The sequence below is a fragment of the Xiphophorus maculatus genome, chromosome 14, assembly GCF_002775205.1.
Source record: "Xiphophorus maculatus strain JP 163 A chromosome 14, X_maculatus-5.0-male, whole genome shotgun sequence".
NCBI classification, from domain to species: Eukaryota; Metazoa; Chordata; class Actinopteri; order Cyprinodontiformes; family Poeciliidae; genus Xiphophorus; species Xiphophorus maculatus.
The window spans coordinates 26756372-26783884 of NC_036456.1; the positions used below are offsets into that span (position 1 = coordinate 26756372).

Sequence of the window (27513 nt, forward strand, 5' to 3'; positions counted from 1 at the left end):
CTATTGCCTTCACTTTGTCCACAGTGGGCTTCATAGCCCTCAGAGCATTTCTCACAAATAGATTAATGGTGTGTGCCAAGCATGGATGGTGTGTCCATTTCAACAGCTGGATGGCTCTTGTAAGGTTGGCTGCATTGTCTGTGACACAACACACAACTTTGTTTTCCACCCCCCCACTCTCTTGCCGCTCGGAGGAGCTCTTCTGCCAGGTTTCCGGATGTGTGCCTGTCACTAAACTCCAAACAGTCCAGCAGAGATGACACCATACTGTAGTTTTCAATGAAATGGCAGGTGACAGACATAAATGATGTGGCGGTGCGGGATGTCCAGCAGTCAGTGGTCAAGCATACAGCTGAGGCTCTCTTCACCCTTTCTTGCAGGGAGGCCCGTGCTGCATCATATAGGCCTGAGATTATTTTCTGTGACAGGGTTTTTCGGCTGGGGAGGGCATACATGGGATTGAGGGCATGGCAGTAACTCCTAAATCCGACATCCTCTACAATGGAAAAGGGCTGGAAATCACGTGCCACCATCTTGGCAAGCTCCTCATCGATTGCGCTCTGTCTTGCTGGAGTTAGAGACTTCTGCAGGAACTGCTTCTTAGAGCTCTGGGTTGTGGATGCAGGAAGGTGGGATCCAGGCTGGGATGTAGGAATGGGGGCAGACATTGTTGCCGAAGGAACAGTTGATGTTCTTGCACCTGAAGAAGCAGCTGCAGTAGTTGTTGCACTCGCGCTGTCAGAAGGTTGTGGTTCCCTTTCTGGCCTCGACTCCTCCAGCAATACCGATGCGTGTGATGTCCGCATGTGCCTGTGCAGGTTGTTTGTCGAGCCTGCACGATAGGAAATGCTGACTTTGCACAGTCTGCACTCTGCCCTGGAGCTTGATGTAGCATTAAAATGAGTCCAAATCTTGCCCCGTTTTCTGTCACTCATTTATTTTCACCTATTCAGTTCTCACACTGACTCCCCTTCTTTCTGTGCTTCTTGACCGCTGAGTGAGTGTCTGTACATAAACACCTGCCCACGAAGGCTATACAGGTTGGCCAATTGCCTGCCGTTTCCACAAAAAAAGTGGAGATAAACTTTTTTTTCCAGTGTTTTCCGCCACATTATTAATTGAAACTATGTGTGATTGGTCAGATGGGTGGAGCACACGCTTGACATGAGGGCAGTGGACCGACCGAGGGAAAAAAACTCTCAGCTCTGGCAGAAGAGCACAAGCACAACGACAGGGAGGCGGAGAGACAGCGATATACTGTAGAAAAAAACCCGGCTCCCAAATAGGAACCTAAAACGACTACCATTGTGGAGCCGGTTCCAATCGTTCACTTCAAAGAGCCGGCTCTTAGAGCCGGATCATTAGCGACCGACACATCACTAATACGAACCAGCAGACGCACATTGACGTCAACGTACGTCCAGTAGGAATTCTGCTTATTTGCACCGCCATTGTGTGCATTGAGGTCTTGTGCGCAAATCTGCCCCCCTGTGTCCGGAGCGCGCATTACAGCCACAGAGGCGGATCTGACCATTTTCACGGCGCTTCTGATCGATTTCTCGGTAAAAACAACTCAGTTAATCATGTCAAGCTTGTAACATTTAGTTTAATCGGCAGCTAGTGTTTACAAAATTGTAAATATAATTAAATAAACGAGGTCTTTTTACGCTGTTTTGTGTTATTTTAAACGCCAAGAGAATCGGTCATTTTCCAACTTTTGTCACTTCCGCCTGACAGAAATAAAAGTCAGTCACCAAAGCACAGTTTTCCAACACGTAGTGTGTATTTATAATTTTTCATTGCTGATATAAGAGGATTGCTGAAAGCATGGCACAAAAATTAAGACTTCCTGAAAATACGAGAGCGTGGACTTTCTGGTAAATCCCGTTCTAATGTAAAATATGACAGATTACTGTATTAAGGAAATTTCTAGTGTACTACAGGCTATCACACATAACAATTTTTGAGAATTTATCAACAGTTGCTCTTTATTCCCAAACGTTATGGGGGGAGGAGAGTAGAGAATGGATATTTCAGCTGCCTGAAATAATCTGTTCCCCCTCCATAACATGGGAACAAATTAATTCAGCAACAAGTCTTTAGCTGTGTTTATTCCTTTCATCATCAATAATAAATCCTGTAAGTTTGGTAGCATTTGCTCTTTATTTGACAAAGTTATAAGGGGGGAACCATATATTTTAGTAACCTAAAATAATCTGTTCCCCCTCCATAAAATGGGAACAAATTAATTCAGCAACAAGTCTTTAACTCTGTTTATTCCTCTTATCATCAACAATAAATCCTGTAAGTTTGGTGTAAACTGTATACAAATGTATACAAATGTGCAAAATGTGAATTTTGCACATTTGTATACATTCATTTACTGTAGGTTTCACATGCAGTCGGTTTAAATTCACCTGAGTACTCTCTGCTCTGCCACAGGCCAGTCGATGTCCACCTTGATCTCCAAGCTGTGCTCCGGCTTCATCTCAAGGTAGGCGACCCGACCGCCCTGCACACTGTAAAAAAAGTCTGTAAAATAAACAGTAAAAATCTGTGAAATCATGACAGAAAAATTTTGTAAAGAAAAACACAATGATATTTTGTTCATTTAACAGTATGATGTTGTATAATGTAGAACTGAAAATTATTGTAAAATTGCAAATAATACTGTATTTTGTTGTGGAAAACACACATTTTGTATGTTTAATGGAAAAAGTTGTATCCTTCACAACATTTTTACATTTCAGCAGTGAAAAACTAACATTTACATTCTGTGATTATTAAATCCAAATGAATTGGAAGCTAGCTTACCATTTTTTTTGCTAGGGAGAAGTAAGTTTGGGCTTCCCTGTTTAAGCTGTTGCCCCAACTCCAGATAAGTGGAAGATGGATGGATGGATGGACAATGAAATAAATGAATAAATGAATAGATTTGGAAATTAATGTGGAATTACATAATTATGATTCCACATTGTTTACTTCCAATTTTGTTTACAAGTTATCTATTTATATTCACTTGTGTTTTCCCACTTCTTTAGATTGTCATTTCCTCTTTAATTCATTTACTTATTCTTTGTCAATTTTGATTGGATCATTTCTTCATATTTCACGACTAACGTGGAGGAAACACCTGAATCAACAAGGAAGTCATGTACTTGCTTATTGGTACATGTATTTTATTTTATTTTTTTGGTTAACACTGGATTTTTTACCTTCACCGTTGCCATTATAAGCTCAAAGTTCGGCTACTGCAAGAAAGACGGAGATCACCGCTTTGTGCTCAAGTTCTCCCATTCGCTCCACAGCGCGGTCTGTTCTGCTCTCTGATTGGTCCGCTTACCTGGCGCCTGAAAGCTGTTTTGAACAAGTTCGTTCAACGGTTCTCATCTCAGAAGAAGCTGAATTGTGCTCAAACCTCGACAAAGAAAAGAACGCTGTTTGGACCTCGTCAGCTTTCAGCAAATGTAAGTTAAGCTTTATTTTCTTCAAACGTAAAAGGCACGGTAATTTGTGTTTCTGGGGAGATTAAATTTTGTTTTTAAGGCGTCATATTGCTTCTTGGAACAATATGCAGTCGAATCATTTTTTGCTACACCTGCAACACGTGTAACTTGTTGGGTAGGTTGAAATTGTTTAAACATGATTACATGTACGTTTTGCTGTAAAACACTCGAATCATTGAGGGGCTATGTGTTGCATTGCAGAGTGCACAGAAACGAGCCCAGTTGTGTATTCAAATGCCTCAGCACAGAATGTAAGCGGACATTTTGTACATATGCAGCGTTTAAAACTCATTTTTACCGAGTTCACAACGTGGCTTCACATCCCGAATCAGCCAAAGCCATTGTTGCTAAATTGAAATGCACCATTTCATTGTGTGGGCACCGAAGCCAAACTGTGAAAGAAGTCGTTGCTCATTTAAAGGAGCATATAATGGAGGGGAGGCCTGTAGCATGTCCAGTAAAAGCCTGCAAAAAAGTTTTCAGCGTCAAATCATCATTCACAGCTCATATGTCCCGTAAACATAGAGATTTTTCTGTGGATAACATTGATGTTTTGTACAAGGAAACTACAAATAAGATCGTTAGTCTGTCAGAAAACGATGGGCCTTCTGAGAGCTTTAATGATGCTCTGACTAATGAAAGTCACGAATTATCTCCAAATTTCAACAAGGATTATCTCAGAAACTTGTCTCTTTTCTACCTGAAACTTCAAGGACAGCTGCTTCTTCCAGCTTCCACAATACAGAACATCGTTGAAGAGATGCAAAATGTGCATGAGCTGGGAATGGATTACACTTTGACTAAAGTAAAGTCGCTTTTAAAAGATGACATGTGTCTTGCAGATGATGCTGTTGCTAAAATCTGTGATTGTGTAAGAGATTCAGATTTATTTTCTGTTTGTCATCATGGGCCACTGAGAACAACATATTCAAGAACTCAGACTTTAAAAAAAATGTTCAAATACACAGAACCAAAGCAAATATCTTTAGGAAGTGATGAAAACATGACCCAGAGATTTTCTTACTACATACCCATTAAACAGACACTAAGTGCACTTTTAGAATCAGATTTATGGAAGAATTCAGTGTTGGAACAGTCCATTGACTCACACCCGGATGTTTTCTGTGACATAAGTGATGGCCAAAACTTCAAGTGCAACCAGTTCTTCATTGAAAATCCTGGGTGCCTGAAGCTTATTCTCTACCAAGATTCCTTTGAAATTGTTAACCCCCTTGGTTCAGCAAAGAAGAAACACAAAGTTGTCGCTATTTATCTATCTGTGGCTAACTTACCTGCTCATGTGCGGTCAAGCACTGATCACATGTCTCTAGTTTCATTGTGTTCCGAGAACGATTTAAAACAGTTTGGAACTGCAAAGGTTTGCTCTGAACTTCTCATGGATTTGAGAGATTTAGAGGAACATGGCATTATTGCAGGTGAAGAAACAGTGTTCTGTGTTGCTGGTGACAATTTAGGATCACACATCATTGGTGGGTTTACTGAAAACTTTAGTACTTCTCAGTACTTTTGTAGGTACTGTGAAATCACAAGAAAATACTTTCTTAATGATCCAAATGCTTGTGGTCCACAGCGAATCCCTGAAGCTTACAACTTGGCTGTCCATCATCGAGAGATTGGAAGCAATCAAGACATCAAAGGTGTCAAGGTAAACTCTGACTTCAACTCACTAAAGTCTTTTCATGTTTGCCAACCTGGTCTTCCACCTTGCTTAGGCCATGACTTATTTGAGGGTGTCGTATCCTATGATCTTGCACTATACTTGAAATATTTCGTTAAAACAAAGAAATGGTTTACATATTCCCAGTTCAACCGTAGAATCAAGCAATTCAAGTACAAAGGATCAGATGCTCTCACAAAGCCATGCCCTGTCAACTCTGAGGCAATCAGGCTTTCAGGTCAAGCTGTTCAAAACTGGAACTTGCTGAGATTGTTGCCAGTGATTATTGGTGACAAGATACAAAATCCACAAGATGATGTTTGGCAGACAACTCTCCAGCTCAAAGACATTGTGGATTTGATTTGTGCACAAAAGATTTCTTTGCCACAGGTTGCCTTTCTCGAAATAATAATCCAAGAATATTTGGAATAAAGAAAATCTTTATTTCCTGAAACTTCACTTAAACCAAAACATAATTTCTTACTATCCAGCCCTAATTTTGAAATTTGGACCTTTGATTAGGTTGTGGACAATGCGTTTTGAGAGTAAACATGTCTACTTTAAAAGATGTGCAAGTCATTTAAAAAATTTTAAAAACATATGCTTGACACTATCAGAAAGACACTGATGTTTCAGGCTTACATCTCAGCTGGCCCTAGATGCAATCAGCTGCTGCTGGTCAAGGACAGTTGTGTTTTTTACTCAAGCCTCTACAGTGATGAAATGAAACATGCAGTAAAATACCTGGGATTTTCTGAAAAAGACACAAGTATTTCCACAGAGATCCAATATAAGGGAACAGTGTATAAAAAGGGGCATTTCTTGGTTTCAAAGAATGATGAGTATATGGAGTTTGGAGTGCTGGTTTTAATTCTGATTCAAAACGAAACTGATGTGTATTGTGTTATGGATGTACAAACAGCTGTCTATCATCCTGATTACCATCTGTATTCAGTGACAAAACAGACTTCAAGCACTTTGTGTATTAACATAAATGACTTGGTTGACTTTTACCCTTTGACCTCTTATCAGGTAAATGGACAACAAGTTGTTCCTCTGAAACACAGTGTGTTTTCAAAATAAAAATGTCTTTATATACCATGATGGAAAGGCCACTTAAAACAGATATGTTGATGTGTACAAAAATAATAAAGAAAAAACAGGGAGAGAAGTTTGACTAAAAATTTAAGGATGTACATGACTAAAAAGTGTGAATCAGGCACGATATTTTGTTTGACACTAAGTATGAGTCTCTTTAATTTGTACATAGTTGAATACATGTTATATTACGGTGATCTTGTTTTTTTTACCATTATTTTGTCTGATTTTATTCCAGAAATGGCTGAGCAAACATTTTTACGCAGCGCTATCAGTGAAGTGTTGCCCGATCTTGCAGAGGCTTCAAAAGACATTCTCGAGGAGACTTTGCAGTCAATTGGAGTAGAAACGTATGATGACTTCCAGTTCATTGTTGAGGAAGACTTGCTGTCAGCATTAAGACCAATTCAAGCCAGAAAGGCACTTGCTGCTTGGAAATTCAGATGTAAGTAAAATTGTAGAAAAGCAAAAATCAACCATTAAACACTGATATTCATATTCAGTTCTGATAACTTATTTGTTTTTTTGTGTTTTTGAAGGCCGGACCCCTGAAACCAGCAGGTCCTCAAGTAATGCATCACCAGATACTCCTCCATCAGAGCAGTCTTTGTCCCCGCTAAGTGTGTCATCAAACTCCTCCAGCAGCAACCAGACATCTGCAGCAGACTGGGTGGACACCTTTGAGATACCATGGGAAAAGTTCTCAGAAGAACTGATGCAGGCATTAGAGAGAGGTAAACGGCCAAGTCCAAAAATGAGGAAGGAGATGGTCAGGATTGTGGTGTCTGAAATGATGCAAAAAAGTTCTTACTTGGGTAAAAGGAGTTCTACAGAGGTTGCAAAGAAGATGGTGGCAAAATATCCAAAATCTCTACAAGACGTTATTGATGGAGATGTCATTGGCCCTGGTTATCATTCACTCGTCAAACAACTTCAATATCAAATTGACAACGTGAAGCGATCTACAATGCCTAAAATAAGAAAGTGAAAGCGCTGCTCTGAAAACTCTGACACAGATGAAATTCCTCAGGAACAGAGAGCTGCAATTCAGGACACCTATGGGTGTATCAACTGGAATGTAAAATTCCTTCCTCTTGGAGAAACTGCTGAAAGTCAGCAACAGAAGAAGGACAAGCTCAAGATGATGTCTCTGCAGAAGGAGGCCAATCCTGAGGAGATGAAACAATTACTGAGGACAACTTTCTACTCAGCGCAAAGATATTAACCAGGGGAAAAGCATTCAAGATGTCTTGGAAGCCTGGCCTGTTTTATTTCATGACATTGGGATTGCTGTACACTACAATGAACTTACTGGACTTGGATTGAAGGAAACCTTCATGAGGAACATGGATATGAAGGGAAGAAGACTGCTGAACTACATGAACACTGTTTGTGTGAACAAAAACAAAAGGTTTTTCCAGGCTCAGACAAAGTTGAAGATGTTAAGGGGAGAACTGGACGGTTACTCTGAAGATGTTAAAGAGCTGATGCTCCTACTTCTCTGCTACTTCAATGAAAATGAAGAAGCAATGTTCTTCTGTGTGGAGGACACATGCCTAGCTGAAGAGGTACAGATGGAGAATGTCTCCTTGACTCCCACTATCATTGTGTGTGGTGAGTTCATTTTTGTTTTTCCAGTTTCTTTGACCTGTTGTCTTTTTTGTTGTCTTGTCCCCTTTCTTTGCCCTTTTGTCCATCTGGCATTTTGTTTAATATTGTTGTTTTTTTTCAATTATTTTCTTATGCTTTTACTATACTAATATTTTTTTTGTACTTTTTACTTAATTTGTTATTTTTCATATAAATGTCATTGTTTTGTTGTATCAGGAGTCTAAATTTATTTGTTCTTTCTCCTTAGGTCAATCCTGCTTCCATGCTAAACGATTCATGCTGAGTGTGGATCAACAGATTGGAAACAACAACATCTCCTGTTTTATTTCTGCCCTCTGCATGATTATTGTTTTAACATACATTATCCATCGGGGCTGGCGTCTACACTGGAGTTTCTGCAGAGGTATGAGTTGTGTTTTTTTTAATTGTAGGGAGTTAAATTTGACTTTTGACAACTTTTATATCTTGAATAAAATGTTTATTTCTTTGTGAAGCACATTTTGATGTAGTTTTCTGTTTGCCCTCTTTATCTTAAGGTGTTTCTTCGTTTCTTAGCAACAAAATACAGCCCATAATTATTTGTTGAAGATGTGAGATTTCCAATAACAAAGAATAAAATGTTGCGTTTATTTTTTTTTTACGTTCGGAAACTCATTTCCTGTCACATTCTCAGAAAATATACGTAAACGCGTCCATAGACGTCAGAGTTTAAACCTACACTGTTAGCCTTTGCTGTATTTTTTACAGTTAAATACCACAAAATGCCCAGTAAAACTAACATATGACATCTTTACAAGTAGTTACTGTAATTTGCATTGCATTATGGGTATAGTACATAGTATTACAGTAACTTACTGTATGTTTTGAATTTGCAGTAATTACTGTTTACACATTGCAGTAGTGGTTCTGTACTTATAATATAAGAATTATGTTTGATTTCCAACGGTCATCATAGCTGCCTCATCGTGGTTCCCTGTTTCTGTATTTTTACTCCTTTAGTGGTTAACATATTTTTAAGGCAGAAAGAGAGAATGTACTTTTGATTTTTCCACATCCTAGCTAACATTAACATGCAGTTTATCTAGCTACGTCATCAAGCGTGGCTTCGCTTCCAATGTTTTTCTGACGTTTGTTTTAAACTCCGAAGCTTTTTCTCTCCAAGTGCAAGTGCAGCTCTGTCGCCGTGCTGTGGGCTCACACTGCTTCAGCTCTTCAAGACAGGTAAAAAAACACTTCTTAGAAAACTGTTTGAAGCCAAAACCTAGTCTGGAAATGTACATTTTAGATGGAGTTAATGTAGCTTATAGCATCATGCTATCATGCTATAACTTAGCATTATAGCATGAGCTGGTTTGTGCTGGTTAGCCTGGTAAAATAACGTTACCTTTACGTTACTAACTCTGGTGTTTTATATAACTGGCATATTGCAACCTTATAAGTTACGTGTCTGTCAATGAGGTGAAAGAAAGGAAAATATGATGATGTTATTTTTTGAGCTAGTTCGGAATTAACGTTAGCTAAGGTGCTAATTTTACCGCTGAAGGTTTTAGCTTGACTTTTGCCGCATAATCTTCCTCGGGCGGCTTTGGGTTGAGATGAGCTCAGTGCTGAGTGTCTGTTAGCATTGTTGTTACATCCTTTGTCGAACAATATAAGCTTAACTGATAATTGATCCCCCCCTTTTTTCTTTTTTTTGCATCTAATGACTGTTCATTTGTTTAAACCATGACCTTGCAAATGTTAAAAGTGCAGATTAGCTACAGTAGGTCAGCAAGGATGAATTCTAACGTTTTTTCTTTCTATTCTTCAATGACTTTTTTTTTTAACTCCCAAGCTTTTTCCCTCCAAGTGGCTGTGCAGTTCTGTCCTGCTGACTGCTAACATAGCTTCAGCTCTTCAAAAGACAAGACAACAGGTAAAAAGACAGCTCTTCAAACATATTTGATTTGAAAATGTAGATAACTTCCTGACCATCTCATGACCTCCCACATTGTCTGTCTTATTCTTTACAGTTCAGCTTCCACAAGATGGATCCCACTGATTTTGTTTGACGAATGGAATAAAAGTTCTTCTGATGTAGGAAATGCATCTAACAATATTTATTGATATGAATGCTTACCATACGGTACATTATCACACTTGCACCGTTATTGTGATGTATTGTGTAACAGTGCACATTTAAGCTACTGCTAACTGCTTTCTGACAATGCAGCCTCTGCTGGTTTTTGACTGTTCACCATTTCAATGATATACGTGTTCATGTTGGTGCTAACCTTATGTGGTACATAAAATTTGTAGTGCCCAATTTTTTTTAGTTGTTCTTTTGTTGTACAGTGTGCAACAAATACAAAAAGTTATGTAAAGATTGTTATTGTTATTGGATCCAGATGCATTCAAGTGTCCATATTGAATGAAATACAGTTCATATTCAAATGAAGTTAAGTATATTCTATATTTTTTTATGAGTCAGTCTTTTAATAGTTTATGGCTGGCACTTGATGCACCCTCCAGGACAAAAAATACAAAGTTTTTGTAAGCCTTAAGTTTTCCCTTCAGGTAAGGTCAGTGCTGAAAATGAGAAAAATGTCATTTTTTGGCCAACATGAAGAAAAAAAGCTGTTACGATTACTCTACTTCACAAACTATAGTTGCACACAACTGGTCATTATGCAAAAGAAAAAAAGAATTGGGAGGGAAATGCAGCTTATTTGGCATCTGAAGAGGGAGACCTTTTTTGTAAACCTGGTGTTGAACTTGCATGCCTTTCCTATATTAGTTAAATTTAGTCTAAATTGCTATCGCTATGGCTTCTGCCCCCCTTGAACAGAGGAGTCTAGGTAGCCTGCTACAGTCAACACTAGGCCTAAGCTAAATACACCACGTGTGGAACTGAAACAATGCCAAACAAAGTTCATTTATACAGGTCACGTTATGCTCAAGATTTCACAATAGTGACCAAGCTATAGTTACTGAAACAGGATTATAACCATTTCATAAGACGTTACCTCGATGTGTTTCTTCAAGTTGGACGGGGAGTTTTTGTAAGATAGAATTTCCACATCTTCGGGCAGGAATAACATAAACTGCATGCGGTACGACGAATCTTTAACACCCACGAAAGAGTATATTGTGTTTAAATAAGGCCATGGGCTCTCATCACCAGCTGGTGGTTCCCCTGGAGCCGTGTCGAGTAGTGCCAGTCGTTGGGGTTTCCGTCTCCTCCTCCATGTGACCGCTGCTGATAGCGAGACTTGCTTTGTGTTTAATGGGAGAAGGGAAACAGGTGTATCCTATTGATGGTGATGAACAAACCCAGGCAAGCAGGCTGTTGCAGTAAATCAGTAGGTGGGGTCGAAACACTTGCGTTTCTCTCTCTCGCTTTTTTTGTAACAAGTAACTAAACCACACATTGAAAATGTATCGGAGTGAAAGTATGCAATTAAGTTCGGAAATATAGTGAAGTAAAAGTGAAAGTCATCAAACATTTTCATACTCGAGGAAAGTATGAAGTACTCCAAAATATACTTAAGTAAAGTAGTGAAGTATTTTTACTTCGTTACTATACAACACTGAGTGCAGCGATATATTACAGCACTACTGCACTACTGAGCTATTTCTATATTGTGAAATCTAAAGAATTTAACTAGTCATAATTAAGCTTAAGATATCTTAAGTTACAATTGTGTGAGCTTTCAAATTGTAAATCATGCTATTTAAGATTCAAGGTCTTGCTTAGATACATCAAAATGTAACAGAAGATATATTGAATTGTTATTTTTACAAGTCAGAATGGAAATGGAAATATCCTAAATTACTATTCAGAATAGTCAAAATGTAGTTCTTTTTAGATATCTATGTACAGTTAAGCGGACAAAACCGATTATATATTAAAACGACCTGCCATAGGATTTCTTACCTGGAGAATAAACCTGTCTTGTTGCGTTGTTAAAAAAAACAGACAGGAAAGTTTCACTTTCACCTGTTTCTGTTGCGCAGATTATTTTCTATCAACCTCCAACGGAAGGTAAGATAATCCTGTCGTTGCGGACGCAGCTGTGTAAATAATGATTAATCTATCAATAGGATTCCTCTTTATGATTTATTCCATGTTACAGGACCAGCAGCAGCTGATCAGTTCAGAGGAATGAGGAGAACGGCTCAAGAAGCCTCGTTAATTTTCGACCTTTTGTATTATCCACCTAGAATCTGCAGATAGAGAAGCTGCTCCATCCCAGGTGAGGCTCAGCTCACTGCTGCCTCACCTGCATTTTAACGGGAAAATGCAAAAATTCTGCGATTTTGAAGAAATAAATAATCAGAATTGGTTAAGCTAAATGAAAAATAGGTACTTTATAGTAGAAACCACAGGATGAAAATAACAATATAAATTATTTTATCATTATATATTATTTTTAAATGATAACAGGTGAAGCTCTGCCTCTATACACACACACACACACTGCACTTGTGTGGAAGGTTACATCTTGATATTAAGCAGTTTGTAGTTTAATTTGCCATAACTAATGACTGCCGCCTTTTGTGCAAACATCCTTCTGTTCTCTAGCACCTCTTGTAAAATCTAGTTGGGCACAAAAAGTATGAAAACCACACATCTATTCTCATTTAATCTTTTATTGATAATCAGTTTATTGCTCTGAACAGCTACTCCATGACAAACATTTAATTTTCCTGTCAGTGCTATAATAGTAGCATATTATATTATTACAGTAATATTAGAGCAAACAGAAATCAACAACTGCAATTTGGTACAAAACCATGTTATGTCCAGGGCATGTGGGTGAACAAATCAGATCGATCATCAGGACAGAGTAAAAGCAGCAAAGCGCCAGAAACATAATCAGTGCTATCTGTAAGAGTTTATGAGCCGAATGTACAACAAACACAATGAAATGTTATGAATTAGTGGAAGAACTTCAGAAATCTGTCTTTTTATTCAGTAATCTATAGCTTGATTCTCATTGTGTTTTGTTTTTAAAGTGTAATCTCACAATATTGTCTCAGGATTTTTTATGAAAACCAACCACCAGATTTAGAACAACAACAATCTAATGAGTAAACTGAACTAAGACGTGCAGAAAAGAAAAGAAAAGAAAAATGTGGCTTTTAGTGTCAACAACCAACAGGAACGGCTGCTGTGGAGAAAATCCTAGGTAAACCCAAGCTATTCTAATTTTTAAACAAGTACTGACGTTGTTTCTTGGCGTCTTTTGCCTTCATGATCCGTTCCGATGCCATGGCAACCACCATCCCAAGCGCTTCACACTGCGACCAGGGCCGCAGCCTGCTTCCGGATCCCGGCCTTCTGCTTCTGGAGCAGGACGTGTTCAGCAAACTCCCACACAGCGCCAGCCCCGCCGCCATGCTTGCAGGCAAACTTGCCGACCCTGATGGCGTCGGGCTGGGCGTCTGCCGGCGCCGCGCTCAGACCCGCCAGCCGCAGACATCTGGCAGACGCTGCTTCAGAGCCTGGGAGGAAAAACTCAGGTAAATATTTACTGTGCTGCTCCACCAACAGGACGGCCATTAGGAGGCTAGCTCACTTCACAGATGATTGTTAGTAGAGGGTGAGCATAAAAACCTTAGTTTGTGTCTTATTTTGTTAATTTTAGCCAATTATAATAACCACTTTTTGATAGAAAAGATTGAACTTTTAACCCCAGGAAAAAAACAAAAGATATTACACTCACCCTCTATGAAAATATCATGTTAAAGCAGGTTAAAAAGTTAACAGTTTTTAACTGGAAAGGAATATATATATATATTCCTTTATTTAACCAGGTAAACCCCGTTGAGATCTAGATCTCATTTTCAAGAGGGACCTGGGCAAAAAAAATTTGCAATACATAGCAACCTGGTTACAAGATAAAAATAAAATGAAATAGTTTTCTATCCTCTATTTTTTCCCAGTTATTCAGACCTGAAAAATATTTCAATTAAACATTTTTCCAGATTGCTGAGACATAAGAAATTACTTTTAACCAGTAAAATATTTATTTATTGCAGAAAATAATCTGTGCTTAACTAAATAAATTACTCCACATTAATACTCAAAAAACAACAATATCACTTTTCCCACATTAGAAGCTAAATGTTAAGCTCTCTTGTGCTTCACATTGAGATTATAGGTGAGTGTTCCAACAATGTTGTGTGTTTGTGTCTGCAGGCTTTCCGGCTGCCTGATCACAGACGAAGGATGTGCTGCTCTGGCCTCAGCTCTGACTATGAACCCGTCTCACCTGAAGGAGCTGGACCTGAGTTTCAATTATCCTAGAGAGGCAGGAATGGAGAGTCTAGCAGCTATAATGAAGAATCCAAGCTTCAGGCTGGAGTCTCTCAAGTAAGGAAATATTTTCTGCAGCCACATAGTTATACTCAGGATAATGTATTCAGGATTATTGAGGAACAATAATCCTTGGGGAGGGGGGAGGAGATCTGGATAAATCAATGTCAATATAAGTGTAGGTAGGTAAACCCAGATCTTTCAACCAGCCTCAGACCAAGAAATGCTGGTTTATATCAGTAAGGACTTATGCTGCATCAAGGGAAATCAAGCTGAGATAGAGAAATAATTAATTGCTCAGACCAGTGCAAACAATGTTGAACAGTGGTAATTTTAAGTTCATGTCCCTTCAACTTCAACAAACACAGCATGGTGCATAATCGCAAAGTGGAAAGATATGTTTTTATTTATCAATCATAACTGATATGACTTAAAAATACAAATCTCAACACTCCCAATTAGCTCTAGTCTATTCTAACACATGAATATGTTTGATCTAAATTTATTTATTTATTTTTAACAAATGTTAGGGTTATTCTATTGTTGGAATTTGGACTTTGTTCCCAGTCTATTTTATTTATGCATCGTATGGGGCAAAATGAGAGTAATAACACAAAAATGGAGGAGGGGCAAATAAACTGTCAACTCTGAACAAAACTAGTAGCACCAGGAAAATATTATACATAGTGACAGAACCGCAGCCACAGAGGGACTGAAGATTTCTTAGAAAAACTCAATGAGGTCTAAATTGGGGTGTCCATATTTGCATCTTGATAAATACTCATACCATCAAAACACCTCCTTTCTTACAGCATGGAGCCTGGAGGAGAAAGATGGTTGACACCAGGTCTGAGGAAGTGTAAGTGCATTTTTGATTCATAGCAGATTGTCCCATTTATGGATGTTCATCTTTGTGACAGTGAATTCAGAAAATTATACATCAGTAACTGCATTGTGTTTGTTCTGTCCTTCAGATTCCTGTCCACCAACAGTCGACCTAAACACTGTAAACAGATTCCTCAAACTGTCTAACAAAAACAGGAAGGTGACACTTGTGGAGAACGAGGAGCAGCCGTATCCTGATCATCCAGACAGATTTGACCTCAATCAGCTGCTGTGTACTGATGGTCTGACTGGTCGCAGTTACTGGGAGGTTGAGTGGGGTGGGAAAGTCTATGTATCACTGAGTTACAGGGGAATCAATAGAAAAGGAGTAAATAACGATTCCTGGTTTGGATTGAATGATAACTCCTGGAGTCTAGTCTGCTCTGATGATGGTTACACTGTTTGGCACAATGGAAAAAAAGCTTTCATCCCCATCTCTTCCTACTCCTCATCTCCCTCTGGCAGAGTAGCTGTGTATGTGGACTGTCCTGCTGGGACTCTGTCCTTCTACAGAGTCTCTTCACATACACTGATCCACATCTACACTGCCAACACCAAATTCACTGAACCTCTTTATCCTGGATTTGGATTTGAGTACAAGACAGGTTCTTGGATGTCTTTGTGTTCACTTTAAGCTCCCAAGTTGTAGTGATTGTCATCATTCATCTTGACTAAACTATCACAATAAATATAACATATTTTTCCAGTGTCTTCAGACACACTGATCACCATCTACACCTTCAACACCAAATTCACTAAAACACTTTATCCTGGATTTTCGTGCAGGAATCGTTGTGGGGGGTCTTGGTTCTTGTTTTAGTGTAATCTTTTCTAAGTCAGAGGAAATCTAACTTTACATGTGTTTCATCTAATATATGGTTTTAGACTAACATTCTTTGTAAAAATTTGTTCAAACAGCTTAAATAATCACAAAGTGCTTCACAATAGATACTACAGTCTGCAGGATCTCCATCACCACCCTGTTGCATTGTCGATGCGCTCAAGTCTGTCCTGAACCTGTCCACTAGATGGTGCATTTGGCGAATCTTCCAAATCACCTTCATTTCAGTTCAGCACAAGCCCAGCAGCAAGCCTTAAAGGTTTTGCTAAAATCTGACTTTCTAGACTGGTGGTCATTGTCACTTCCTATTTTGTGGCACAGGATTGGTGGGGACTTCCTGTAGGGTTCAGAACATGTCTTGTGTTTTTGTCAAGATTTAGAGGATATAGTTTCAATCTTATGTTGGAGGAGCCATCCAATAATCTTCTTTTTTTTCTGAGTGGGCGGGGCTTACGTGATGTCATTAAACTACCACACCAATATGTGAAGCAGAACCCCCTGATGATGCACAAGAAATCTGGTGCAGATCAGATGATGTATCATGGAGATATAACTGTTGGAATAATTTAGGGGGCGCCCTGGAGTCAAATTTCAATATAACCTTTTGACCTCTAAAGAGGTTAACAAAAGTCATTTTTTTGGTACAAATTGGATGATGCATGTGTGATTTAGAGCCAACTGTATGTAAACTTCAAGGGATTAGAATTCGTCATTCTATCACAGAAACATGCTGCAGCCACCAGCCGTTGCTGAGAGAAGGATTCAGCATCATGTTGTTCTGTCATTGGACTCGGGTCTAAATTAGTATGAATCAAACAGCAAAATTACGACCACCAGCAGGAAAACAGGTGATCTCCTGTTCAAAGGGGCGGGGCTAAGGTGATGTCACATATTGACCATGTGAATGTGATCAACGCTGGTCTGTTATGACACATAGAAAGTCTGAAGCAGCTGTGAATTTGTGTGTGGAAGTGATTCCATCTTGACATTTAAGTTTCTTAAGAATTTCACAGACTGTTGCATAATGGAAGTACTTAATGTAACTTGTATTATATACTGAAGTCTTTTTATAACTGGGTGGTCCTAAGAGTGACAGACATACTGTATGCCTACAATCCTTTTGCCAAAAAACTGAAATTAATATTTAAAAACTTTTATCATGTCTTTTACTGTAACTACTAAATAACAAAATATTGCAATCAAAAATTGAATATGTGTCACCTATCCCTCCTTCTATGTACTGGATGTAGTTTTTGCATTTGCTCACTTGATTACATTTTGGCATACTATCAATAATAAAGACAAAGACATTGATGTCACTAGGTTTGTTGTTTTTCTTTTGTTCTTAGGCTTAGTCCCACTTATGTCAATGAAAAAAGGTAATTTCACATACTGCAAATTACATACTTACCTCTTAACACCACAGGTTGTCACTTATTAGGATAGACTTTTTGCTTACTGCAAAGAACTAATCAAAGAAAAGAAAAGATTGCCACAGTGTTTCTTTTGATCATGTCCTAATATTTATATATATATATATATATATATATAAGTGACGTGCGGTGAGGTTCATAGCTGGTGAGGTACTGACTTAATCATAATCAGATTTACAAATATAGACCCCCTACATGGCATCTTTTACATGCCATCCATGTAAAGTATATTATTAATGTAGATATGATTAATTTCGTGCTGTGCTCCACAGCAAAGGAAAAAACCGTTAAAGTACAACTCAAAACCACTTTTTTTCTCGCTCTCTGTATCAGCGCAGCTACGGGCAGACTCGTTGCCATAGCAACTGACAACGCCACAAAAAACCAAAACAAAACAACAAAAACAACACTCCGATATTTCCCACACAAAGAGCAGAACATTCAGTCTGTTGCAGTAGTTTGGTTTTAGGCTTAATGTTTATTTTGCGATTATTAATAAATGATTGATGTGGTAAGAGGAGAAAACTATAAATATATCGTTGAATTTGACTATACTGTATGACTAGCTCCATGACTAGCTCCATGGCTAGCTCGCTGTTACTGTCTCTTACTCTGCGGTTGTGGAGTCACAATGTCTGGGATCATGAGCGCCCCCTGCCATGAGGTAAGAGAACTGACTGCCTCACCTCGAATCTGCAGTTAGCGAGAGGTTGCGCAATCCCAGGTGAGGCTCAGCTTCCTGCTGCCTCGCCAGCTTCGCTTCCGGTCATTTTAATGGGAAAATACGAAAAATTCAGCGATTTTGAAGAAAAAAATAATCAGAATTGGTTAAGCTAAATGAAAAATAAGTACTTTACAGTACAAACCACAGGGTGAAAATAGCAATATAAATTATTTTATCATTATATATTATTTTTCCATGATGAAAGGTGAGGCTCTGCCTCTCTATATATACACACACACCTGTCCCACACTGCCCTCGTGTGGAAGGTTATATCTTAATATTAAGCAACTTGTAATTTTTATTTGCCATAACTAAGAAATGCCACCTTTTATGCAAACATCCCTCTGTTCTCTAGCACCTCTTGTAAAATCTAGTTAAGACATAAAAAGTATGAAAACCACACATCTATTCTCATTTCCTCCTTTATTGATAATACCTTAATATATCCCGTTATTTAATCAGGTAAACCCTGATTAAATAACGGGTTTACCTGTTATTTAATCTTGTAAATAACAGGTAAACCCGTTGAGATCTAGATCTCATTTTCAAGAGGGACCTGAGCATTATTAATGATTGGAAACAAATGTTTTTTCCCCTTTATTGAATCAAATCTAACAGAAAATCAGTTTATACAGGTACTCCATGATAACATTTAATTTTCCTGACATTAGTACTATAATAGTGATAAAGATCAATAAACACAGCACATTTAAGCGATTACAGTGATTTTAGAGCAGACAGAAATCAACAACTGCAATTTGGTACAAAACCATATTATGTGCAGGACATCAGTGTTAAATCAGACAGATCATCAGAGCAGAGTTAAAGCAGCAAAGGGAACCCAAACATAATCAGTGCTATCTGTAAGAGTTTATGAGCCGAATGTACAACAAACACAATGAAACGGTATGAAATAGTGGAAGAACGTCAGATCCAATACGTTCCTGTGAAAACCAGCAAAAAGATTTATTCAAGTGTCTTTGCTCTTAGCCAGGGGTCACCAGCCTTTTTGAAACTGGGAGCTACTTCATGGATCCAGAGTAACACGAAGGGCTACTGGTTTGATACAAGTAGCCCTTGTAAATTTTCTTGGCTCAGCCTTTATAGCAATAATACATGTATGTATATATGATTACATGCTGCCTGATCATATTAATGTTAGGCACTACTGACAATAGTTATCAGTAAGGACAGCTATGGTTAATTGCTATTATGTGGTCAGAAGATCTTAGTTCAGAGTTTTGGAGATTTTCTGTGTGATTCTAAATTGCCCACAAGTGACTGAGAGTCTGGATTGGTGCTGCAACGCCTGCAGCTGCACAGCTGTACGCACTGAGTACCTTGAGATTTTCCTTTGAATAAAAAGAATAGTTATCGTATGTTTTATTTTCTAACCCTCTTTACTATTAGTAAAATTGTGGCAAAAAAAGATATTCAACAGACAGTACACAGCTGTGTACAGTCTGTTAGGGGTGAGGTAGGGCAAAGCCTAAATCTGATTGGTCAGTTTGCTTTTGTTCATTTCACGGGTTGGTGTTTTTCTGTAAGCTAAAAATGAATGAGTGGAGTTTGAACCTCCTGTAGTTCTAAGATCCCACCTGAGCTTTTTACATTGTGCGGTTCTGGCGGGTCGCCGGTTTATTCGCCTTTTTTTGTGGTTTCGCAAACTGAACAGCTGACGGGTCACCCGCTGGCTGACACCAACAGATGTTGAAAAAAGAAAAGAAAAGGTCAGACAGATCGGAGAGTAGCACAATGCACAAAAATCAGCACAAACCTAAACCACAAGACGATGCTAAATAATAAAGACATGCAAGCGAAGCCTGACCTTGTGGTTCACGGAAAGAGGAGAGTGTTGATCGCAGGTCCAGGTGGTGTCAGACGTTCAGAGGATGAGAAGGTGAAGCAACAATATTTGCTTAATTTCTACTCTACTTTCACTAGATTAAATTCAACTAGATTAAATGGTTTAACCTGTAGTCTTAGCGCGACGCTCAGGAAGAGCAGCAGAGGTCAACCGACAGGTGACCCATCAGCTCTCCAGTTCGGGAAACATCAAAGAAGCTCATAAACCGACGACCCGCCAGAACCGCACACGGCAAAAAGCTCCGCCAGGATCCAGACGACCGATCTTAGAACTACGAGAGGTTGAAACTCCCGTCACTCATTTTTATCTTACAGAAAAAGCGCCAAGTCACCAAATAAACAAAAGTAAACTGGCCAAAAAGATTTAGGCTTTGAGTGCCCTTTGACCCCCAGAGACTCAAGCAGATGTGTGCTGCGTACAAGATGTTTTGGCACAAAAGATCTTTTTTCCTCCACAATTTTGTTAATAGTAAAGAGGGTTAAATAATAAAAATTCCAGAAATTATTCTTTTCTGTTTTTACTTGAAGGAAGATCTCAAGGTACGCAGAGTCGGTGCAGCCGTACAGCTGCAGGCGCCGCTGCCCTCCGATAAAATCCTGCAGGCGTCTGCGCAAAGTTCTGAACTTTAACCATAGAAAAGAGTTTTATACATAAAGCAATTTATTTTAAAATTTTTTTATCATTTCCTTTTATTAAACTCTAAACATAAACAAATGTTATTACTTTAATGTAGAAACATTAAATTAAATAATTTCTTTGGCAGTGCTCCCTAATGACAATGGCTATTTTTAGAACTTGCTCTGACTGACGAGGTGCCCTCGGGCAACCGGGGCCCGCAGGCACCGTGTTGGTGACCCCTGCTCTTAACTTTTACACAGAAAACACAGAAATCTGTCTTTTTATTCAGTAACCCATAGCTTGATTTAGTTTTAAAGTGTAATCTCACCATATTGCCTCTGGATGTTTTATGAAAACCAACCACCAGATTTAGAACAACAATCAAACAAGTAAACTGAACTAAGACATGCAGAAACAAGAAATCAGTGATTTTTAATGACCATCCCAAGTACTTCACACAAAACGTGTCGCATCTTAATCCAGGTTCTGACATCAGAAGCAGTTGCGGTCGATCAAATCCTGCTTCATCTGGAGCCTGGCCTGCTGCTTCTGGAGCAGGACGTGTTCAGCGAACTCCCACACAGCGCCCGCCCCGCCGCCTTGTTTGCAGGCAAACTTGCGGGCCCTGATGGCGTCGGGCTGGGCGTCTGCAGGCGCCGCGCTCAGACCCGCCAGGTGCAGACAGCTGGCGGACGCTGCGTCGCAGCCTGGGAGGAAAAACGCAGGTAAATATTTACTTTACTGCTCCACCAACAGGACGGCCATTAGGAGGCTAGCTCACTTCACAGATTTCCTACGTTCTGTCTGTTTAAACTAATTTAAAATGGCTTAAAACATTATAAATGCAGTAAAATGTTATGCTTACAGGCCTTATTTGTATGAAAATAATCTTAATAGCGAATACTTGATGCTAGAACATGATTGTTGGTAGAGGGTGAGCATAAGAACCTTAGTTTGTGTCTTATTTTGTTAATTTTAGCCAAATATAATAACCACTTTAACAGAAAAGATTGAACTTTTACCACAGGAAAACAAACAATAAAATATATTACACCAGCCCTCTATAACAAAATCATGTTAAAGCAGGTTAAAAAGTTAATAAGTATTTTTTAACTGGAAAGGAATAAAATGAAATAGTTTTCTATCCTCTATTTTTTCCCAGTTATTCAGACCTGAAAAATACTTCAAATTAACATTTTTCCAGATTGCTGAAACCTGAGAAATTACTTTTACCCAGTAAAATATTTATTTATTTATTGTACTTTATTGCAGAAAATAATCTGTTATTGCTTAAATAAATAAATAAAATAAATCCACATTGGAAGCTAAATGTTAAGCTCTTTTGGCTGTGCTGGTTGCTGGGAGACCAATAAATGCTAATAATTTAACACAAACCTAAATCAAATTCTGCTCAAGGCCTCATGCAACCTTGGACCGGCCCTGCATGATGAGTTAAAGCTGCTGCTGGATACAGAAGGACAAACGGAAGATTTAATTTGTGTGGCTTCAGTAGCTCTTCCATTTGCTGTCTACTGAGTTTTTAATAAGCGCCACAGAAACCGTTTTGATTGCCCGAGCTTTATGGGAAGAGTTTTTTTTTATCTCCACACGGCCATGAGCATTAACTCTGGCTGACTAAGTACACAAAGCATTTGGTATGGTGTGATGGATGTGTAACTGTAAAAACAATAAAATAAAACCAGCGTGCTGCGTGACTACGAGGCGAACACGAAAACTCCTCCACCGGCTGAACCGCTTAACCACAAACAAACTGGGAACAAATACAAAAACATTATCAGTGCAGGTCAGCTGCTGTTCAGTTTGAGTGAAAGGAGGCAAACTTCAGATATCAAGCAGCGACAGCAACATGCAGAGGCGCCATCTGTGTGATTGATCCTCCTGGGTTTGTGACCATTTAAATGCATCAACTATAAGGAATAATTCTGCTCTGCCAGTGAAACGCTCAAAGCAACAGAAACTTTTGCAGTCCGGATTATTAAAGAAAAAAATAATAATTAGGGAACTTTTTTTCTAAAAGCAAAAACAAGTAATGCGTAGCCTGGTGGGGGGGCAAGCGAAGCCTGGCGGGCCACCAGGCTTATACACTGCCTGGCCAAACAAAAAGTCGCCACCTGGATTTAACTAAGCAAATAGGTACAAGCCTCCTATTGGATAAGTACTGCATAGGCAATTATCTTTCAGCTGGCAACAAGTTATTTAACCCCAGCCGATGCAATGAGTAACTCCTCATTTCTTAAACAACCATGGCAAAAGACACATCCTGTGGTCGTGGAAAAGACGTTAGTCTGTTTAAGAAGGGTCAAATCATTGGCATGCATCAAGCAGAGAAAACATCTAAGGAGATTGCAGAAACTACTAGAATTGGGTTAAGAACTGTCCAACGCATCATTAAAAACTGGAAGGATGGTGGGGAACCATCGTCTTCCAGGAAGAAATGTGGTCGGAAAAAAATCCTGAATGATCGTGATCGGCGATTACTTAAATGTTTGGTCAAATCAAATCGAAGAAAAACAACAGCAGAACTCAGGAGTATGTTTAATTGTGAACGCAAAAGCATTTCCACACGCACAATGCGAAAGGAACTCAAGGGGTTGGGATTGAACAGCTGTGTAGCCTTAAGAAAACCTCTAATCAGTAAGGCTAACCAGAAAAAAAGGCTTCAGTTTACTAGGGAGCATAAAGATTGGACTCTGGAGGAATGGAAGAGGGTCATGTGGTCTGATGAGTCCAGATTTACCCTGTTCCAGAGTGATGGGCGCATCAGGGTAAGAAGAGAGGCAGGTGAAGTGATGCACCCATCATGCCTAGTGCCTACTGTACAAGCCTGTGGGGGCAGTGCTATGATCTGGGGTTGCTGCAGTTGGTCAGGTCTAGGTTCAGCAACATTGTGTGCCCAAAGAATGAGGTCAGCTGACTACCTGAATATACTGAATGACCAGGTTATTCCATCAATGGATTTTGTCTTCCCAAATGGAACGGGCATATTCCAAGATGACAATGCCAGGATTCATGGGGCTCACATTGTGAAAGAGTGGTTCAGGTAGCATGAGACATCTTTTTCACACATGGATTGGCCACCACAGAGTCCAGACCTTAACCCCATTGAGAATCTTTGGGATGTGCTGGAGAAGGCTTTGCGCAGTGGTCAGACTCTCCCATCATCAATACAAGATCTTGGTGAAAGATTAATGCAACACTGGATGGAAATAAATCTTGTGACACTGCAGAAGCTTATTGAAACAGCGACACAGCGAATGCGGGCTGTAATCAAAGCTAAAGGCGGTCCAACAAAATATTAGAGTGTGACCATTTTTTGGTGGTGACTTTTTTTTGGCCAGGCAGTGTAATACACTGAAGGAAACCCAGTCTAGCCACCAACACCAAAAAAGCAGGGATGTAAAACTCATTTTTATTTTGGACAACATCAAGATCAAGAATGCCTTTAAAGGGTTGATAGTTATTGGGTAGTTTTATTAATAATTTTTTTTTTTTAAAGGTTTTGATGGCTCTAGTGGCCTTTATTTGAAAGTAGTTCTACAGGAAACAGGGTATTGAGAGAGGGTACGACATGTGACAAATGTCTCCAGGCCGGGGGTTAGCACGCCCCACGTTTGGAGGCCTTAGTCCTCGAAGCGGACATCGCGGGCTCGACTCCTGGTCCCGACGACCTTTGCCGCATGTCTTCCCCCCTCTCCTCACCCTCCTTCCTGTCTGCCTACTGTCAAAAAAATACGAGCCACTAATGCCGCAAAAACTCTTCGGAGAAAAAAAAAAAAAAAAAAAGTCGCCAGGCCAGGAATCGAACCTGCGACCACTGCCACAAGGACTAAGGCCTCAATACGTGGGTCCTGCTTTACCCCTGCACCACCACAGCATGCCCTTATTAATAAATTTTGCTACAAACTGTTAAAATATGAACGCGAGCCTCGACTTGACACATCTGTCCAACAGTTTCCAGTTTATGTAGATTTCCTTAATCTACATAAATCTACATATCCTTAATCCAAATTTCCTTAATCTTATCACCAGCAGTTGATGACTATAATCTTTAAACTATAACATTCATTTTCTACAAAATCTCTTGAAAATTTAAGTATTTTTGAAAACATCAACCAGACTAAAGTCAAAAAAAGTTTAAAAAGTCCAGATTTTTACCTATGTAGGCCACATCCTTCCAGTCCAGCTTCTCCTTCTCCACCATCGACTGCACATCTTTTAGTGGATCCTCTCCGACTAACATCACTTCACAGCCCGTCATCATCTTCAGTTTAAAACGCATCTGTCGGAGCACATCTTCCTCAGAGATCAGCAGCACCACCTGGAGGACAGGAGGTGTAATGCGTTACAGGACACTGGTCAAAGTTTCTCCTTTGACATTAATAAAGGCGACAGATCCGACCTTCAGATCGTTCTTCTGCAGCTTCCTGAGTCCTGCTGTGTCTCTGCTGTGGATGGAGACACTGAATCCTTCTGTGTCTCTGCTGTGGATGGAGCCCTTAGCAGAGGACGCTTCAGAGTCGGACACGTTAGCAGAGACCACTTCAGAATCAGTGTCACACGGGCCACCAGCAAAGGACACTCCAGGCCTGTCCAGGGACCCAGACAAGTGGACCCGTCCATCTGTCAAACATCCAGAAACTTCACAGAACATCAGAGACACTCCCCGGCCAAAGTATCCATACCTGTTGGGAAAAGCATAGAACCCAAACATAAACATAAAGTTCAGCAGGATGTCCAGATGGACAAAATACTAATATTAAACAACGTTAGAAATTAAAATAAAAGGTTCAAAGGTGAATTCTCAAGAATCTGAAATAATTTAGATTCTTGAGAATCTAAATTCTCAAGAATCTAAACTAGATTTTTTAATCTAATTTAGATTAAAGTTAAGAGTAAAAGGTAACTTTTTATGCTTCTTTGAACAGGTTAATATAGGTATGAGCTTTTAAATAAATTTTGTTTGCACAAATTCATTCTTAGACAATGAGATTTCAGTCTTATCAGTTCTGTTTTATTGCCTCCTGTCACTTCAAATCCAAAGCTGCTGCTGGCCACGCCCCCAACTCAACGTGTGAAAATGGCTGCAAAAATGTGCAATTATACAAGTGTACATCTTTGAAAAGCAGAAGTGGAGCCTCCTGCACAAACAACAAGAAAGCTTAAAATGGGTTTGGCACGATAAGTGTGGAAGAAAACAATTAATTAATGTTTTTTTTTGTAATTATTTTTTTATTTAGAAAGACAGATTTCCATCACATTCGTTGATCACAGCTTTACCCATTTAAGGTCATACATGAGTATACAACCGGAGAGTCCAAATGATTTTGTCCATACTGCCTTTCTGGTATTTTCTTTTACAGACTATTACTAATTTTTGTTGTAAACAATAACAAAAATGAACAGAATTGAACAATAATGGGGATTGCACCATCTCGAGCTATAAAAAACACAAGAACATACAAGGGCAGGGCACATAATTCACAAGAACAATCAAATGAAGTCAGATCTAATTGGTTTTACATACTCAGTCCATTTGGTCCAGATCTTATAAAACTTTCCTTTTTCAACTTGGAGGGAAAAATTAATCTTTTCCATAGCATAAATCTGGTAAACAATTTCAATCCATTCATCAATAGTGGGTGGATCCGGTTTTAGCCATTTCCTTGTGATGGTTTTCTTACCGGCTGCCAGTATAGCCAGCAGTTTTTTGTCTTTATTGGTCCATGTGTCCAATTGTAAGTTGCCCAAGTACAACGTTTCACATTTGAATGAAATTTTTACATTGAATATATTTGCCTATATATTTGGCCTCCAAATCCGAGGCCATGGTCCTGAGCCGGAAAAGGGTAGAGTGCCTTCTCCGGGTCAGGGGGGGTGTCCTGCCCCAAGTGGAAGAGTTTAAGTATCTCGGGATCTTGTTCACGAATGGGGGAAGAAGGGAGCGGGAGACCGACAGGCGGATTGGCGCAGCGTCTGCTGTCAAGCGGGCGCTGTACCGGTCCGTCGTGGTGAAGAGAGAGCTGAGCCAAAAAGCGAAGCTCTCGATTTACCGGTCGATCTACGTTCCCACCCTCATCTATGGTCATGAGCTTTGGGTCATGACCGAAAGAACGAGATCGCGGATACAAGCGGCCGAAATGGGTTTTCTCCGTAGGGTGGCTGGGCTCTCCCTTAGAGACAGGGTGAGAAGCTCAGTCATCCGGGAGGGACTCAGAGTAGAGCCGCTGCTCCTTCACATCGAGAGGAGCCAGTTGAGGTGGCTCGGGCATCTGGTCAGGATGCCTCCTGGACGCCTCCCTGGTGAGGTGTTCCGGGCACGTCCCACCGGGAGGAGGCCCCGGGGAAGACCCAGGACACGCTGGAGGGACTATGTCTCTCGGCTGGCCTGGGAACGCCTCGGGATTCCCCCGGAGGAGCTAGAAGAAGTGGCTGGGGAGAGGGAAGTCTGGGCCTCCCTTCTGAAGCTGCTACCCCCGCGACCCGACCTCGGATAAGCGGAAGAAGATGGATGGATGGATGGATGGATGGATGAATATATTTTCAATATGTTTGTGGAGCTCTTCCCAATATGGTTTTATTACTTGGCAGTCCCAAAAAACATGGAAATGGTTGGCTCCTTTAGACTGGCAAAGTCTCCAGCAGGCGTCCCCGTTGTTTTGACATCGTCTCTGAATGGGTGTAACAAAAAATCGTGCAATGTTTTTCCAACAAAACTCCCGCCATGTGTTTGATCCAGTCGAGACCCACTGCAGTTGACATATTTCTTCCCAGCCTTCTTGTGAGATTATTACCTTCATTTCCTTTTCCCATTCCCTCTTTATGTATTCTGTATTCTCATGTTTAGATAGCTGTATGGCATTGTATAACTTAGAGATAATTCTGCTGTCTGATCTGGTTTAATTAGTGTTAGAAATATCTCCATGAAACTTG

General features: G+C 39.7%; 2 protein-coding genes across 2 annotated transcripts in view; one reads left to right on the forward strand and one right to left on the reverse strand.

Moving 5' to 3' along the window:
* Nucleotides 1-1403: 1403 nt before the first annotated feature.
* LOC111610794 (E3 ubiquitin-protein ligase TRIM21-like) lies at nt 1404-17239 on the forward strand. Its single transcript, XM_023345723.1, has 6 exons — nt 1404-1562; nt 2443-2494; nt 13168-13398; nt 14078-14251; nt 15007-15053; nt 15169-17239. Exons 2-6 carry the CDS (start codon nt 2451-2453, stop codon nt 15711-15713), a joined length of 1041 nt encoding a protein of 346 aa, XP_023201491.1. The 5' UTR covers nt 1404-1562; nt 2443-2450; the 3' UTR covers nt 15714-17239.
* A 3730-nt stretch (nt 17240-20969) lies between these two features.
* Nucleotides 20970-27513, reverse strand: part of LOC111610925 (N-acylneuraminate cytidylyltransferase-like) — a 34700-nt gene continuing 28156 nt past the window's right edge. The window contains exons 6-8 of the mRNA XM_023346040.1: nt 24983-25265; nt 24739-24901; nt 20970-21269 (exon numbers count right to left, since the gene is read on the reverse strand). Coding sequence (XP_023201808.1) covers nt 21055-21269; nt 24739-24901; nt 24983-25265 — 661 coding nt within the window. The 3' untranslated portion in view covers nt 20970-21054. The remainder of the gene's footprint in view (nt 21270-24738; nt 24902-24982; nt 25266-27513) is intronic.

Bases quoted from the DNA above. Each gene is read 5' to 3' on its own strand.
- LOC111610794 (XM_023345723.1), top strand. From the start codon at position 2,451: ATGTCCACCTTGATCTCCAAGCTGTGCTCCGGCTTCATCTCAAG. The intron at 2,495-13,167 runs GTAGGCGACCCG...CACCATCCCAAG, and splicing joins TGCTCCGGCTTCATCTCAAG to CGCTTCACACTGCGACCAGG. The intron at 14,252-15,006 runs GTAAGGAAATAT...CCTTTCTTACAG, and splicing joins TTCAGGCTGGAGTCTCTCAA to CATGGAGCCTGGAGGAGAAA.